This window comes from Dipodomys ordii, unplaced genomic scaffold (genome assembly GCF_000151885.1).
Source record: "Dipodomys ordii isolate 6190 unplaced genomic scaffold, Dord_2.0 Scaffold110, whole genome shotgun sequence".
In the NCBI taxonomy this organism is placed as follows: Eukaryota; Metazoa; Chordata; class Mammalia; order Rodentia; family Heteromyidae; genus Dipodomys; species Dipodomys ordii.
Window position 1 is genome coordinate 5977645 of NW_012267326.1, and position 16414 is coordinate 5994058.

Genomic DNA, 16414 nt, shown 5'->3' on the forward strand with positions numbered 1-16414 from the left:
AGAGCTGAGGGACAGCACCCAGGCCCAGAGTTCAGGCCCCAGGACCAGAACCCCCCCCCCAAAAAAAAAAGAGTCTCACAAACTTTCTTGCCCTGGCTGGCTTTGAACTATGATCCTCAGATCTGAGGCTCCTGAGCAGCTAGGATTATAGGCATGAGCTACCGGCACCTAGCTTTTTTTTTTTTTTTAAATAAATGCAAGGTTAAATGCCTGATTCTTTTTCTTTTTACCAATTTTAGAAGTAATGAGATATACAAATGTAGGGTGAAAAACAGAATTTATATAGTTTCAAATAATCTTCCCACAAGATACAAACTAATTTCCAAGATAAAAATAGTAAATGAAGGCTGGGAATGTGGCTTAGTGGTAGAGTGCTTGCCTAGCATGCATGAAGCCCTAGGTTCCATTCCTCAGTACCATATAAACAGAAAAAGCCACAAGTGGCGCTGTGGCTCAAGTGGTAGAGTACTAGCCTTGAGCAAAAAGAAGCTCAGGGATAGTACCCAAGCCCCGAGCTGAAGCCCATGACTGGCACACACACACACAAAATTATAACAAAGCAGTCGGGCAGAGCATCTTAAGTAGATGACTTGTAGGCATCACCAGAAATCAGACAGGTGAGTACCACAGGCTTCCTGATGAGATATACCAAGAAAAGCCCCGTATCACTCCTGTGTCAGTTCTGATAGAATTTATATCCTTATTGTTAGGATCCAACATGACCATCCCAGAAGACCATGCAGAGGTAGGCAGGCACAGGAGAAAGATTATTATAAGGTTTATTAGAGGGGCCATATATCCCCCTGCAGAGGCAGCAGCATGGCATCTGCCTCCATCCTGGCAGGTGGCTCTGGGGCAAGTGGCGTGCACAGGTAGGTGGAGGGGAAAAGAGCGAGGGCCAGCTGTATGGTGGGAACTCTACGGCAGGGAGGAGCTCAGGTCTGGTTGGAGCTGAGGACCAGAGGTGGGGATAATGCTAGCATTGATTTTGTTCATGAGGAAACATCAGACAGACATAGGAATACTTTATAAGTAACTGGCCTACATGCTTAAGAAAACTTGAAATCATGAAATGTAAAGCTGAAGACATAAAGTTCAAGTTTCAGAGGACTGGAGCAAACACATGATAGCCAAATGCAGTATATGATCTGGATTGATCATGGGTCAGACATTTTCTTCTGCTTCAGTGGGGATAGTAGTAGACTTTGAATAAGACCTGTAGTTTAGTTAACAGTATAGTTACCAATGAAATTTCCTTTTTTTTTTTTCCTTTTGGTGATAACTGGGGTTTGAACTCAAAACTCAAAGATTCAAAGAATAAACTTTACCAAATAACCCATGCCTCCAGTTCTGTCTTTTTGGTGATTAATTGAAAATTAGTGTCTTGAATTTGTCTATGCAGGTTAGCCTTGAACCTAGATCCTCAGATCATAGCCTTCTGAGTAGCTGAGACAACATATGTGAGCCACTAGCAGCAGGCCTTTGCTTTACTTTTTTTTTTTTTGGTCCAGTGGTGGGACCTGAACTCTGGGCCTGGGCACTGTCCCTCAGCTCTTCAGCTCCAGGCTAGCGCTCTACCATTTGAGCCACAGCGCCACTTCCGGCTTTTTTTCTTTTTGCTTATGTGGTGCTGAGGAATCGAACCCAGAGCCTCATGCATGCAAGGCAAGCACTTTACCACTGAGCCACCTTCCCAGCCCTATTGCTTTACTTTTAATTCCACTTCCAACAGCTTTCTAAATGTGGTGTCCTGGCCTAAAAGGTGGTGGTTTTGAGAGTTTATAGCCAGATATGGTGGTACATGCCTGTAATCCCAGCTACTTGGGAGGTATAGGGACTCCTGCCTCATTAACTCAAGGCTAGCCAAGGCAAAGATATTGAGACCTTATTACAAAGACAAAATAATAATATAAAAGGGCTGGAGGCCTAATTAAGGTAGTAGAACACAAGGTCCTAAGTGCAAACCCCAGTAGAGCAATTAAGAAAGAAAAACAATTTATATAGCCCAGAATACTCTAGCCTTTTTTAGAAATTTAGGATTACAGAGTTGAGCTCTCAGCATCCTGCTTTCATCTCTACTTTGTAGATGAAAAACCATAAGGCTCAATGGTCAAATGACTTCCTCATGATCCCATAGCTGGCCAGAACACGATATTTGGACTTCAAAGGTCTGTGTACATTTGAATTAAGGCCTGTTTAAAGCTCATTTTTCTCTCTAAACATTTATTGCTGTTTAGTGATTTTCTTGACATCCCCAAATCCACACTTATTTAACTATAATAGGTAAAACACCTATTATGACTTATAGTTCTAGAGATGGAACGTAGGGTCTTACACAGGCAAGGCACATATTCTACTAAGCCACACCCCCACTCACTGTGTAGTGAACCTTAATTCTGAAACATAGAAACAAGGCAGGCTAATGCTTTTTGGTAAAAGTATTTGTATTCTCAAAAGACTAATGTCCTTTTAATTGTTGTAATTGACAAAAAGTGTGCATATTTTATTTATAATTATAATAAAAAGGTAAAATACCCATTATCCAGTTACAGTGGGATCACAGTCCAGGCTGGCCCAGGCAAAAAGCGAGATCCTATCTTCAAAAGTAACCAGCGTAGTCAGGTGCCAGTGGTTCATACCTGTAATCCTCACTACTTCAGGAGGCTGAGATCTGAGGATTGTGGCTTGAAGCCAGCCCAGGCAGTAAAGTCCATGAGACTCTTCAATTAACCATAAAAAATACAAAAAAAAACCCATAATCATAACTGGAAATGTATGGCTCAAGTAGTAGAGTGCTAAGCCTTAAGCACAAAAAAGCTCAGAGACAGCTCCCAGGCCCAGAGTTCAAGCTCTTAGATTACCAAAATAAATAAAAATAACCAGTGCAAAAAAGGCTGGAAGTGTTAGAACTGTTCCCCCAAGTGTATTTTAAACTGTGATCCAGCTCCAGTGCAGCTCAACTCTAGAAGGATTATGAATGAGCAGACACTAACCTTCAATGGGAAGGGCTTATACTCTCTTAGAAGTAATAAGCTATGATAAAATTATTCCACATTTTTCACTATTCAGTCTAACATTATGAAACACTCAAAGGAGCACAAATGAGAATATAGTCAGTATAAGCAGAATTTTTTTTTTTTTGGTTGGTCGTGGGGCTTGAACTCTGGGCCTGGGCACTGTCCCTGAGTTCTTTAGCTCAAGGCGAGCGCTCTACCACTTGAGCCACAGCACCACTTCCGGTTTTCTGGTGGTTTATTGGAGATAAGAGACTCATGGACTTTCCTGCCCCGGCTAGGTTTGAACCACGATCCTCAGATCTCAGCCTCCTGAGTAGCAAGGATTACAGGTGTGAGCCATGGGTGCCTGCTAAGCAGAATTTTTGATGACCTTGTTATTGGAGTTGATATATGAGCACTAAATCAGGTCTTATAAGCTAGGAGCCAGTGGTTCTTCACACCTGTAAGCTTAGCTACTTAAGAGGCTGAGATCTGAGGATCCTGGTTCCAGCCTAGCAGCAAAGTCTGTGAGACTCTTATCTCCAATTAACTACCAAAAACATTGGAAGTGGAGATGTGACTCAAGTGGTAGAGTCTCAGCTTTGAGCACAAAAGCTCAGGGACAGCACCCAGGCCCTGAGTTCAAGCACTAGCCCGGGCATAAACAACAACCATAACAAATCAGCTCTTACAGATAACATGAGAGAATTTACAGAAGATGGTTGTTAGAATAAGTGAAGAGATTAGAAATTTGAAGAGATACTTGGAACCTCTAAAAAAATTCAAGTGTAATTTCTGCAATTTTCTGATTTTCATTGTTCTAGGTTCTACCATTAAGCAATGTTTCAGCATAGGTTCTTAGGATAGTACACTCACACATGTCATACTGAATGAAATGCTGGACATATGACATTATTCATTTGCAAGATGCATAAATCTTTACAATAGAGAACATGAACTTTGTAAACTATGGACTTTAGTTACCATATCAGTAATGGTTCATTCAAACAGATGGGCCATACTGAAAATAAGGGAATTGGGAGGAACATATATGGTGACTATACTACCTGTTCTTATTTTCAACAAAAATTTAAAGTGTAAGGTTATGTTAAAGGGTGTTATAAGGGTGTTAAAAATCATGCATAACAAAACAGAGTTGTTTTTTTTTTTTTCGTCGGTCATGGGGCTTGAACTCTGGGCCTGGGCGCTGTCCCTCAGCTCTTTCAGCTCAAGGCAAGCGCTCTACCACTTGAGCTACAGCGCCACTTCCGGTTTTCTAGTGGTTTATTGGAGATAAGAGTCTCACAGTCTTTCCTGCCCAGGCTGACTTTGAACCGCGATTCTCAGATCTCAGCCTCCTGAGTAGCTAGGATTACAGGCGAGAGCCACGGGCGCCCGGCTAAAACGGAGTTGTTTTATGGGGTGTAACAACATAAAATAATTGCAAAGACAGGAAGACTACCTATAGCAAATGAAGTCAGTAATTGAAGAGTGATGGGTGTTTCTCCATGGTGGAAATCATACAGATGACTTTTATTACCAGTTCTGTTTATCACTACTGCAAGAAAAAAAATAAAAAGCATAATTGTTGGAAGAAAATTGTCATTTACAAAATTATTTTATAAATAGAAAATTGACTAGATGAGAAATGTTGCTAGATACAAAATCAATGTATAGATAGGTTATACTACCATAATTAGAAAATAACATTTAAAATACTCCATAGTAACAACATGAAATACAGAAGACTATCTAAAATAAGCAAGGTACCTATGTGAAAAACTACAGAAATACTGTGAGGAAATTAACTGGATAAACAGAATATATTATTTCTAGATTGAAAATTTAACATTGTGAAAAATTTCAATTCTCCCTACATTTTCTGTAAGTTCAGTGTAATCCCAGTAAAAGTTTCAGAAAGTTTTTCTGTGAAAACTGATATGTATGTTCTACATCCTAAATGAAAATTCATTCATCATCAATGAATTTGAAGGGTTTTACATGACCAGATTTTGAAACGTACTGTAAAGCTTCATAATTAAACAGGACCCATTTGTGCAAAAGTGGCCAAATGGACTAATGGAGAATGTATAGTCTGGAAGTACATCTAACCATATGCTCCCCGTGCATAGTTAAACCCTGCTGCCTTGTACACAGAAGAGTATAATTCTCACTCCTTCAGTAGCTAGTAATCCAGGCTTTATCCTTCAGAGCATTCATAAAGAATCAAGAGATTTGCCTAGGCTGCAGTTTGGCAGTTCGAAGTGTCATGCCTATTTGTGAAAATGCAAATTACATTCACGGGGTGGAGGGCCATACCATAGTAGTAAAAACACCTCAAGCAGCATATATGTTCATGAAGTGCCCATAAAATTGAGTGGTAAGCCTGGGATGATCAATGAGACTTTGTCCTACCTGCTGGTTCTAGTGTGTCTTGGTATGCGAGTGTCATGCTTCACCTATCAGGAGGTTTTTTTTTCCCCAGCCACATGCACGGTACATTAGAACTGCTTTACCTTGTGATGACAGAGAACATCTAGTGCAAGTGTGCGTATGCAGTGATAATGGCTTGGGCTCTTGAGCCCTCCAGACTATGTAGGGTTCAAATCCTAGCTCTGCTCTTACTATCTGTGTGTCTTGGGCAGGTAACTTAACCTCTCTAGGCTCCATGTCTGTCTGTAAAATGGAGATACTAGTAGCATATACCTGATGGGCACATTTGTTCTGCAGACTGGTACTGGTACATACTTTATAGTCAGTAACTTCTTCCCAACATGGTTGTTACTGCAAACTGGGGGAATTTGGCTTTCTCCAGGGAGGCACAAGGGATTTTCCAGGGAAATTTAGGAACTCCTTCTACCTTTATCTTACGTGTTAGAACTCAACCCCATAATGAAATGTGATTTTCTGTACCTGCCTTGTTTTCATGCTTTGTTGAGGAACAGGCACGCAGCTATTGCTGCTTGAGGAACAGGCATATGGCAGGGAATGGAAGACAGCCTGTGGGGCAGCAGAGCAATGTGTTAGAAAAGATGTGTTCCTAGCCAGGCGCCCGTGGCTCACGTCTGTAATCCTAGCTACTCAGGAGGCTGAGATCTGAGGATTGTGGTTCAAAGCCAGCCCAGGCAGGAAAGTCCATGAGACTTTTATCTCCAATAAACCACCAGAAAACCTGAAGTGGTACTGTGGCTCAAGTGGTAGAGTGCTCACCTTGAGCTGAAGAGCTGAGGGACAGTGCCCAGGCCCAGAGTTCAAATCCCATGACCAACAAAAAAAAGAAAAAAAGAAAAAAAGAAAAGATGTGTTCCTATAGAGGCAGTGTAGGCATGCAGTGTTTAATGTTTATATAAGCACATGTATCTCAGCCACCAGCTTTTCTGCACTACGGTCCACTAACCTTTCTCAGGCAATCATAGCCCTTGTAGTACTTCTGTCCCCTGCTGTCCACAGGATCCAATGGGGGAAAGTGCCACCTGCTCAGTCTCTGGTCCCATGATACCACTTAAGGGAACACGTTGAAGCACCCACTTCTGCGACACCCAGCCCAGGAACCCCTAGCTCACCACTGATAGTTACTTTGAAGAACTCCAAGGAACTTTCTAGGAGGCTGATAGCCATGTCACCCTCCTCCCACTTCCACTTGCAGGCACAGCCTTTCATTTACTTTCCAGGACTACCAGAATTGAGGCAGAGCGATCCCAGGCCTTACCCACCTGCTTGCTCACAGAGGAGCCACTCTTTACTCTCTGCTGTGGCTGGACGGCCCTGAGGTGACAGGCTGGCCCCACCCCCAGCCCCACAGGCCGAGGCAGCTGCGGGTCCCTGCAGGAAGCCTGACTGGTGACAGGCAGCGTCTTGCTTGCTTCCCTTGCTCTCATCTTATGGTTTGACTTCTTGAATTTTTGTCAGGAAAACCAGTCACTTAAACACTGAGCCAACTGGTGAATAATTCTTCTTCCTCCTCCTCCTCCTCCTCCTTTTCTCCTTCTTCCTCCTTCCTCCTCCTTCTTCTCCTTCTTCCTCCTCCTTCCTCCTCCTTCTCCTTCTTCTTCCTCCTTCTTCTCCTTCTTCCTCCTTCCTCCTCCTTCTTCTCCTTCTTCTTCCTCCTCCTCCTCCTTCTCCTTCTCCTTCACCAGTGAACAAATACATCCAACCACATGGGTATCTTCCAGCCATTTTTCTTTTTTGACAGTCCTAGGACTTGAACTCAGGACCTAGGCCCTGAGCTTTTTCTGCTCAAGGCTAGTACTCTACCACTTGAGCAACAGCTGCACTAATGCTTTTTTTTTTTCAGTAGTTTATTGAGTCTCATGGACTTTCCTGCCCTGGCTGGCTTTGAACCACAATCCTTAGATCTCAGCCTCCCAAGTAGCAGGGTTACAGATGTGAGCCACTGGCACCTAGCTTTGTCCAGCCTTTATAAACCATGTTACTTAAGATTCAAACATCTAGGCTGGGAAGGTGGCTCAGTGGTAGAGCGCTTGCCTTGCATGCATGAGGCCCTGGATTCGATTCCTCAGCACCAATAAGAAAAAAGCCAGAAGTGGCGCTGTGGCTCAAGTGGTAGAGTGCTAGCCTTAAGCTGAGGAGCTGAGGGACAGCGCCCAGGCCCAGAGTTCAGGCCCCACGACCGGACCCCCCCCAAAAAAAGATTCAAACATCTGAGCCTGAGCCGGGCGCTGGTGGCTCACGCCTGTAATCCTAGCTACTCTGGAGGCTGAGATCTGAGGATCACGGTTCAAAGCCAGCCCGGGCAGGAAAGACTGTGAGACTCCTATCTCCAATAAACCACCAGAAAACCGGAAGTGGCGCTGTAGCTCAAGTGGTAGAGCGCTTGCTTTGAGCTGAAGAGCTGAAGGACAGTGCCCAGGCCCAGAGTTCAAGCCCCACGACCGACAAAAAAAAAAACAAAAAACAAAAAAACCCATCGGAGCCTGTTGGTGTATCCACAACCAAAAGAGGAGTGTGCACGCTATGTTAGAGATATTAGCATAGGAAGGACTTAGTTCCCCCAGGCCCAATGCCCGGGAGCTAGTCTTTGAGAATCTACTTGTTCTTTCCCATTTCTTAGAAGAAGGGGAATAAAATTTTAGTAAGTTCTGTTTTAAGAGAATTTGCATAGTGTGTCTAAAATGGCATGTGAACATGCAGTTATTATTTCACAGTAGTGATATAAATTATTGTTCACTTATGTGTTCAAATTGAGGAATCTTACATACACATATGGTGCTTTAGATTGTATCTTTCAAGTTATCCTGAAATGTTAATATCATCTCTTTTTTTTTTTCTCCCTTGTTTCTAGAATCTTTTCCTTCTTGGACATAGTAACTTTGTGCAGATGCGCACAGATTTCCAAGGTATTCACTAGAGTTTTCAATGAATATACAGTTTTTTTTTAGATTAAGTATGAATTTTAGTTTAGTAAATTATTAAAATTAAAACATCTTTCATAGTGAATATAATGCAGTGTTGGCATACTTGTACATTTGATTATTAACTTGATATATATCAACAATACCAGCCAGGTGCTGGTAGTTCTCACCTGTAATCCTAGCTACTTAGGAGGCTGATATCTGGGGATTGCAGTTCAAAGCCAGCAGGGGCAGACCCATCCGTGAGACTCTTATCCCCAGTAAACTACTCAGAAAAAACTGGAAATGTCACTATGGCTCAAGTGGTAGAGCGCTAACCTTGAGCACAAAGAGGCTCAGGGACAGTGCCCAGGCCCTGAGTTCAAGCCCCAGGACTGGCAAAAAATTAAAATAAAAAAAAATTGGAAATACAAGTTGAGTCAAGACTTTAACAGGCTTATTATGTATCTGTTTTATCCTTATCCCTCTTCTTTTTTCTCTACCTCCTAGGCTTGGAATGTCTTGGCCCTGGATGGAAGCAACTGGCAAAGAATAGATCTCTTTAACTTTCAGACAGATGTTGAGGTAAGTTAGAGAACTTTGGCTGGAACAAAAGACTTGTAAAGGGAAAAGTAGATGTTTTTCTCTCTCATACCTAAATTTTATTTTGCTGCATTTACACTTAATAAATTGCCAAGGTGGGACACAGAAAAGCCTGAAAAATATTTACATACAAATGTTACATGTATTTTTGTTTTACTTTTTTAAAATCAATATGATTGCATGTCCCCTTGTTTACATTTTACCATTCATCTGTTTAAAGCTTCACACCTGTACCATTAGTACCTGTGTTAGGCCTTTAATCTTAGGAAACTGACAAATACTTACTGATTTGAAAGATCCTCTAGTAGTTGGGATTCAGCATTAAGAATGGAGCAGGTGGAAGCACAGGCCTGGAGTTAGGCTGGATATGTAGTGCCACCCAGCTTGGCCACTTGGGCTGTGTAGTCTTGCAGTGCTTCTGTTTTATTATGTGCAAAATAAAGATGCAAAGGGCCAGCATGCAGCTATTCAAAAGATGGAGATTGGGAGTGTGTGGTTTGATTCTAACCTGGACAAAAAGTTGGTGAGATCCCAGGTCAAACAGTAAACTGATTGTAACAATATGTGCCTATCATCACAACTAAGCTAGAGGCCATAGATAAGGTTGAGATTGGCTTCCAGCAAAAATTGGAGACCCTACTGAAGCAAAAAAAGAGCTGGAGGTTTATGGTTTAAGTGGTAGAGCACCTGCCTAGCAAGTGTGAGGCCTTGATTCAAACCCTAGTACCACCAAAAACATTTTTAAAGCCTTTTAGAACTTCAGAATTCTAGTATACTTTTCTCAAATATTTCCATTTCAGAGATAGAAACCTGACTAATGAGGAAAATTTTAAATAACTTAATATTTAATAAATAAATAATAAATTAATTTAATATTAAATGCCAAATTTCTAACTAGAAAGCAAGGGGAGAAGAAGGGTAATTAAGAGCATTGTCTAGAGCTGATATAAGGGTCTTGAGATAATGAAGTATTACCTGCTATTTATAACCTTATTCATGTTTAGTACAGCTAACTCAGTTACAGTAGTGAAATGGACACAGGGTATTGCTATGTAGCCTGGCCTGGCCTTGAACTCGGGATCTCCCTCAACCTCCCCAAATGCTGGGATTGCAGTGTATATCACCATACCCAGTCTTCTTGGAATTACATTCTAATTCTACTAGATAAGGAAATGATAAGAGTCTAAGCAGTTTCCTGCCACTTAATTTTATGACATTCCAAGTGACCACCAGAATTGAGGCCCTTTACCTCTCCTCTAGGTTAAAAGACTGCTCCCATTCAGAACCAGTAGAGCAAGCACCTCTAGCATGTGTGTCGAACAGGTTTTCCCACAGTTGATTTGGAATTCTTTTATTCCTCACATGTGTGGTGCTCCAGGAAATAGAGGATTCATGCATGTTCTAGAAAGACAAATTTTGGTTCCTGCCTTAGGCTGTGGTCCCAGAATTAGGTGCTCTTGATAATGCTTTTACCAGACTGAATAGCAATATGATGGGCCATGGCTCAAGTGACAGAGTGCTTGCTTAGCATATATAAGGAGTTAGCTTCAATGCCCAGTACCACCAAAAATAAATACAAAAGAGGCCGTGTTTGCAATTGCACTATGCAGACCTGTCAGTGTCCCATATCAGAGTAATTCCTCTGCAGACTGATCATCCCTTAAGTCTTTGTTCACTGGGTAAACTTAGGGATTTTGAAAAGAATGTTAAATTCTAAAAATGTTATTTCTAACTGCCATAATGCTCATAATTCTGACAAAAAAATTGACAGCAAAAAAATTCTCTGTGGTGCTTAATGTCTCCTCAGTTTTGATGATTTTTTTCCCAAAGGATGTGACTTTCAGAAAGCATATGAAAAACAAATTCAAATATTAAAAATACTATTTTGTCTGTGTGCCAGTGGTTTATGCCTATAATCCTAATCCTAGCTACTCAGGAGGCTGAGATCAGAGTATTGTGGTTCGAAGCCAGCCTGTACAGAAAATATCTGTGAGACTCTTACTTCAAAATAACCACCCAAAACCGGGCACTGGTGGCTCTTGCCTATAATCCTAGCTACTCAGGAGGCTGAAATCTGAGGATCGCGGTTCAAAGGCAGCCCAGGCAGGAAAGTCTGTGAAACTCTTGTCTCCAATAAACCACCAGAAAACTGGAAGTGGTGCTGAAGCTCAAGTGGTAGAGTGCTTGCCTTGAGCTGAAGAGCTGAGGAACAGTGCTCAGGCCCAGAGTTCAAGCCCCATGACCAACAAAAAACACAAAAAAAAACCCACCAAAAGAACAGAAGTGGAGCTGTAACTCAAGTGATAGAGCACTAACTTTGAGCAGAAGATCTCAGAGACAGTGCCCAGACCCTGAGTTCAAGCCCTAGTACTGGTACAAAAAAATACACATTTCAAAATATACCATTTTGAGGCTGGTATTGTAGCTTGTGGTAGAGTGCTTGCCTAGCATGCATGAAACCCTGGGTTTGATTGTTTAGTATCACATAAAGAGAAAAAGCCAGAAGTGGTGCTGTGGCTCAAGTGGTAGAGAGCTAGCCTTGAGCAAAAAAAAGCTCAGGGACAATGCCCATGTCCTAAGTTCAAGCCCCAGGACTGGACACTCTCTCTCTCTCTCTTTCTCACCATTTTGAAAGGGGAGAGGGGCCCTGAGTTCATGTCCCAGGATTGGTACAGACACAAAAATAATATTTTGATCTATGGGCACCAGTGGTTCACGCCTATACTCCTAGCTGCTCAAAGATCTGAGATCTTGAGATCACTTTTGAAGCCAGGCTGAGCAAGGAAAGTTCCTGGGACTGCTTACCTTCAGTTAGCCATCAAAAAGCCAGAAGTGGAGCTGTCTCAGCTCCAGTGAAACACAGGGCCCTGGCCCTAGTTCAAATCCCAGGGCTGGCAAAAAAACCACATTTCATGCAAAAATCACTATTTTATATATTAATTGATGGCAGAACTTTAACTGACTGCTGGCTTCCAGCTACCTGCTCTGTATTCATTATAATGGATATATGAAAGGAGAGGCCAGTTTACAGTTTGCTAGTTGTTTAAACAATCCCATGCACAACCTGGATTAGCTGGCTTCAGGGTTCAGTATAGTCTCATTTTGTTTAGCTTCTCTTTGGGAATAGCATATCAATCACTCCAGTTTGAATTCTGAATCAGGTGCTGAAGGTCCTCACAGTCTTTAAACAGGTCCATCTGGGTGCTTAGTTAGCCTGGGAAGCATTCTATGGCTGAACCAATGGTCTGAAAGACCTTCTTTTCAAAGGAATGGGATTAATAAAGTCTAAGAAGAGAGAAGGTAACTGAGAGTCAGCATGAACATGCTAACACCACTTACTGTGTGCCAGCGCTGTTCTTTGTATAAATTAATATAGAATCTTCTCAGAACCAACAAATTGAAGAAGCCGAGGTATACAAAGGTTGAGTAACTTACCAAACTCCCTCACCTACTAGAGGAGTGCCTTTAATAGTGCTTGATGACTAGTATGATTCCAGGAGAAGGCAGAATAAAATGTGCAGTGACAAGGGCTCATGGAGTCTTTTCTTCAGCTTTATCCTCAATATATCTGGTTTCTCTGAGGTCAGGAATTTGTAAGTCTTCAAAAGTTGCACATCTGTCATCAGTCTTCTTGGTTGTTAACAAAAAAAACCAAATGATATGTTAATCTAAAAGTCATTAACTTCAAGGCTTTTTTTCTCTTTTCGGCAGTACTGGAGTTTCAACAAGGGCTTCATACTTGCTAGGCAGGTGTTCTACTGTTGAAACATGTCTCTGGCCCATTTTTCCACTGGTCATTTATTTTTGTAATTTTATTATAAAGGTGATGTGCAGAGGGGTTACACTTACATAATTCAGGTAAAGAGTACATTTCTTTTTGGACAATGTCATCTCTTCCCTTGCTCTCTCCCCATTTTTCCCTCCTGTCTCAACCCACATGTTGTATAGTTCATTTTCAACATCCACTGGTTATTTTTGAGACAGGATTTTGCTTCCTGTCTGTGCATGCACTTGGATCAAGATCTGCCTTTTTTACACTTCCAACCATAGCTAAGAATGACATGCATAGACCAAAAGATTCTGTTGAGATGGCATCTGCCAAACTGCCCCTGCTCCTCCTGTTACTACCACCACCACTTCCTCCTCCCTCTGCCCTCCTCCCTCCTCCTTCTTCCCTCATCCCTCCTCCTTCTCTTCCTTCTTCCCTCCTCTTCCTCCTCCTTCTCTTCCACCTCCTCCTCTTCTTCTTCTTCCTTCCACCCCCACCTCTTCTACCTCTATTACCATCACTACCAAGGCCTGAACTCAGGCCTCTCTGTGCTCTCCCTTGGCATGCTTTCTTGCGGATGGTGCTCTACCACTTGAGGCACTCCTCCAGCACTCCCAAGGCTCTCTTTAGCCCATTTTAAGTCTTTTTTCCCCCACTAAAGCCCTTCATTCTAAAATATATATCTGCAACTACCATATAGTAGATAAGCTTGAATATTATGTTCAGACAGGATTTGTTCTTCTTTTTCTTAGTTGCAAACATATTACTATGGTTTTAATTTTTTTAATACCAGTACAAGAACTTTTATGCCAAAGAAAAAGGAATAGCAAGTATACATAAATGTAACTACCTTGAAATGGGGAAAATATGCTAGGTATTCATTTGTTGACATTTATGTAAAGATTTTTGTATTTATTAGGTATTTAAGTACTAGATTTCCAAGTCAGAGTTCTTTCCACCATAGTGGTAATTATTTTAGATTGTTTAATTTTGCTTAAAAATAATAAATTCAACTGGGCGCCGGTGGCTCACACCTGTAATTGTAGCTGTGCAGGACGGTGAGATCTAAGGATCACAGTTCAAAGCCAGCCTGGGCAGGAAAGTCTGTGAGACTCTTATCTCCAGTAAACCACCAGAAAACTGGAAGTGGTACTGTTGCTCAAGTGGTATAGCGCTCTCTTTGAGCTGAAGAGCTGAGGGACCCACCCAGGCCCAGAGTTGAAGACCCCATGACCCACCAAAAAAAAAAAAAAAAAAGAATTCAGCCAGGTGCTGATGGCTCACGCCTATAATTCTTGCTACTCAGGTGGCTGAGATCTGTAGAACTTGATTCAGAGCCAACCCAGGGCAGGAAATTTTGTGAGATTCTTAACCTCCAACTAACAACTACAAAGCTAGACGTAGAACTAGAAGTGCCAGCCTTGAGCAAAAAAGTTAAGTGACAGCACCCAGGCCCTAAGTTCTGGCCCTAGTACTGGCATACACTTACAGAAAAATGAATTCAAATAGTCCTAAAGCAAATACAATAAATGACTAGAATGTATGTCAAAGTTTGGATTTTGAGCTTAATTGGGACACTAGCCAGGTAGCAGTATATGAGCTCTCACCGTACAATGTTGTTTTTCTTTTTGAACTGAACATCACCTCAGTTTATTGTCTTCATAAGCATATCTGGTGCTGGACTATGTGGGCCTTTCTCTTCTTCTCTCTTCCCAGTTAAGAATGTGTGTTTCTCTTACTAGCCAACTTCCCTGGCATCAGTGTGTGTTCAGCACACCCAGCCCTTTTCCAGAATATGGTTTCATGTGCCTTCCACAGCTGCTCTGTGTTTCCTGCAAGCATGGAAGACCCATGCTCCCCTCTCAGGGAGACCCTGTAGGTTTTAGAAATGGTCTGGCATTGTAGGTGGGAAGGGGGAGATATACAGAGAGATTCCATGCCTCACACAGTGTTGCTGTCTTAAAGTAGGAATAATATTCCAAAGCAAAATGCCATTTGGGACAGGATCTTGCTAGTCCAGCCTGGCCTCAAACTCAGATAAAGCCTCCTGTCTCTACTTCACATACCATGGCCCCTGCTAAAATGCTTCCCATTTTTCTTTTGTGGGTCCTGGGCCTTGAATTCAGGGGTTGGGCACTGTCCTTCATTTTTTTTTGCTCAAGGCTAATGTTCTACTACTTGAGCCACAGCTCCACTTCCAGCTTTTTGGTTATTTGGAGATAAGAGTGTCATGGACTTTCCTGCCCAGGCTGACTTTGAACCATGATCCTCAGATCTCAGCCTCCTGAGTACCTGGGATTACAGGTGTGAGCTGCAAGCACCTGGCTTAAATGACCCCTCCTCTGTTGAGGAGGTAGGGGTCATAGCTGTTGTTTATGACTGATCTCTATTCCCTTTGCCTTAGCAACATTCTCAGCCATAGTTCTTTCTCCTGGGAGAGATCCTGCCCTTTGTTCTGAAGGGTCTGGGCTACAGCTCCCCTGCTGGCACTAGATGGTTGTGTCCCAGGGTTGTGATTATAAAAGGACACACTGGTCTGTGGACAGTCTTCTTTCCTGCGTTGTGTAGTGTGGTCCACAGGAGCGGCAAGTGTTAGCATGGTTGTCTCCTGTCATCTCTGTGCCAGTGGTTGGCAGAGCCTTTTCCAAGGGAAGCTGTCTCAATGGGGAACTGCAAAGGAGGATGGCAAAGGGCTTTGACAGTACGTCTCCACAGCTTTAGGAGGAGTAATGTTTAGCAAAGTGGGATAACTTTTAAGTAGCACTGCTGTGCTCTGTGACAGTGTCTTACCACTGACCTTCAAAGCCTTTGGCCTGATGTAGTACCTGGGTGTCAGAAGCAGTGTGCAGCCTTTCCAGAGGACACTCAGGGCTTTAACTGAAGGCCTTCCATGCTTCATCCCCTTTGTGCACTAGCCATACACATGTGTGGGAGGAGGGCACCAAAGTCGTGTCGGAATATTTCAGGTCATTTTGCTAGTAGACATACAGCCTGAAAAAGTGACACCTTTCCCCAATTTTGTCCTTAAGGGTCGTGTGGTGGAAAACATCTCGAAGCGATGTGGCGGATTCCTGAGGAAGCTCAGCCTGCGAGGCTGCATTGGTGTTGGGGACGCCTCCTTGAAGTGAGTCACATGCACAGGGAACACTGGCAGGGCAGCTTGTAGCTGGCGTTTTTCTCAGCAAAAATAAACCATGCATGTTGCATGCTTTTTTATGTGGAGTTCTTTCTATGGATTTACAGAATGAGAGGACCATGACTTTGGAATAACAGGTGAGTCCAGTGTTGTTAGAGATGTGGTCTTAGGTCAGTTGCTTCACTCAGCTGAGTGTCAGTCTGCTCTGAGTATCAGGGACCCATTGCAGTGCTTGACTGACATGCTGCAGGGGTCCCAGGAAATGCCTGGGGGTAGGCCTGCTGTCTTACAACATTACCACATAGTACTGTCCTCTCTTCTGCTGTGCTTTCCTTTTCAGCTCCCTTGCTTCTTATAAATTATACTAACTTAAAAATGTTCTGTCAAAAATTTCCTTAGTGTAGTTAGAATTTTGCTTATTCATGATGGATTATTACACTTTTTTTCTTTATCATAAGCAATGTAGCTTCCCAACTAAATGTCTGCTGGATAGCCATTGTTAATTGGCAATGTCATCAAACCATTCTTCAGAGTAGATTCTCATTAGAAATAATTTAAT

General features: G+C 42.4%; 1 protein-coding gene across 2 annotated transcripts in view; it reads left to right on the forward strand.

Moving 5' to 3' along the window:
• The window catches only part of Fbxl2 (F-box and leucine-rich repeat protein 2), a 73185-nt gene that overhangs the window by 40867 nt on the left and 15904 nt on the right, over nt 1–16414 (forward strand). For both annotated transcript variants that reach the window (XR_001175528.1, XM_013028475.1), the window contains exons 3-5: nt 8299–8353; nt 8858–8932; nt 15749–15843. Coding sequence is in view for 1 of the 2 variants with exons in the window: in XM_013028475.1 (XP_012883929.1) it covers nt 8299–8353; nt 8858–8932; nt 15749–15843 (225 nt within the window). In the remaining variant the exon portion in view is untranslated. The remainder of the gene's footprint in view (nt 1–8298; nt 8354–8857; nt 8933–15748; nt 15844–16414) is intronic.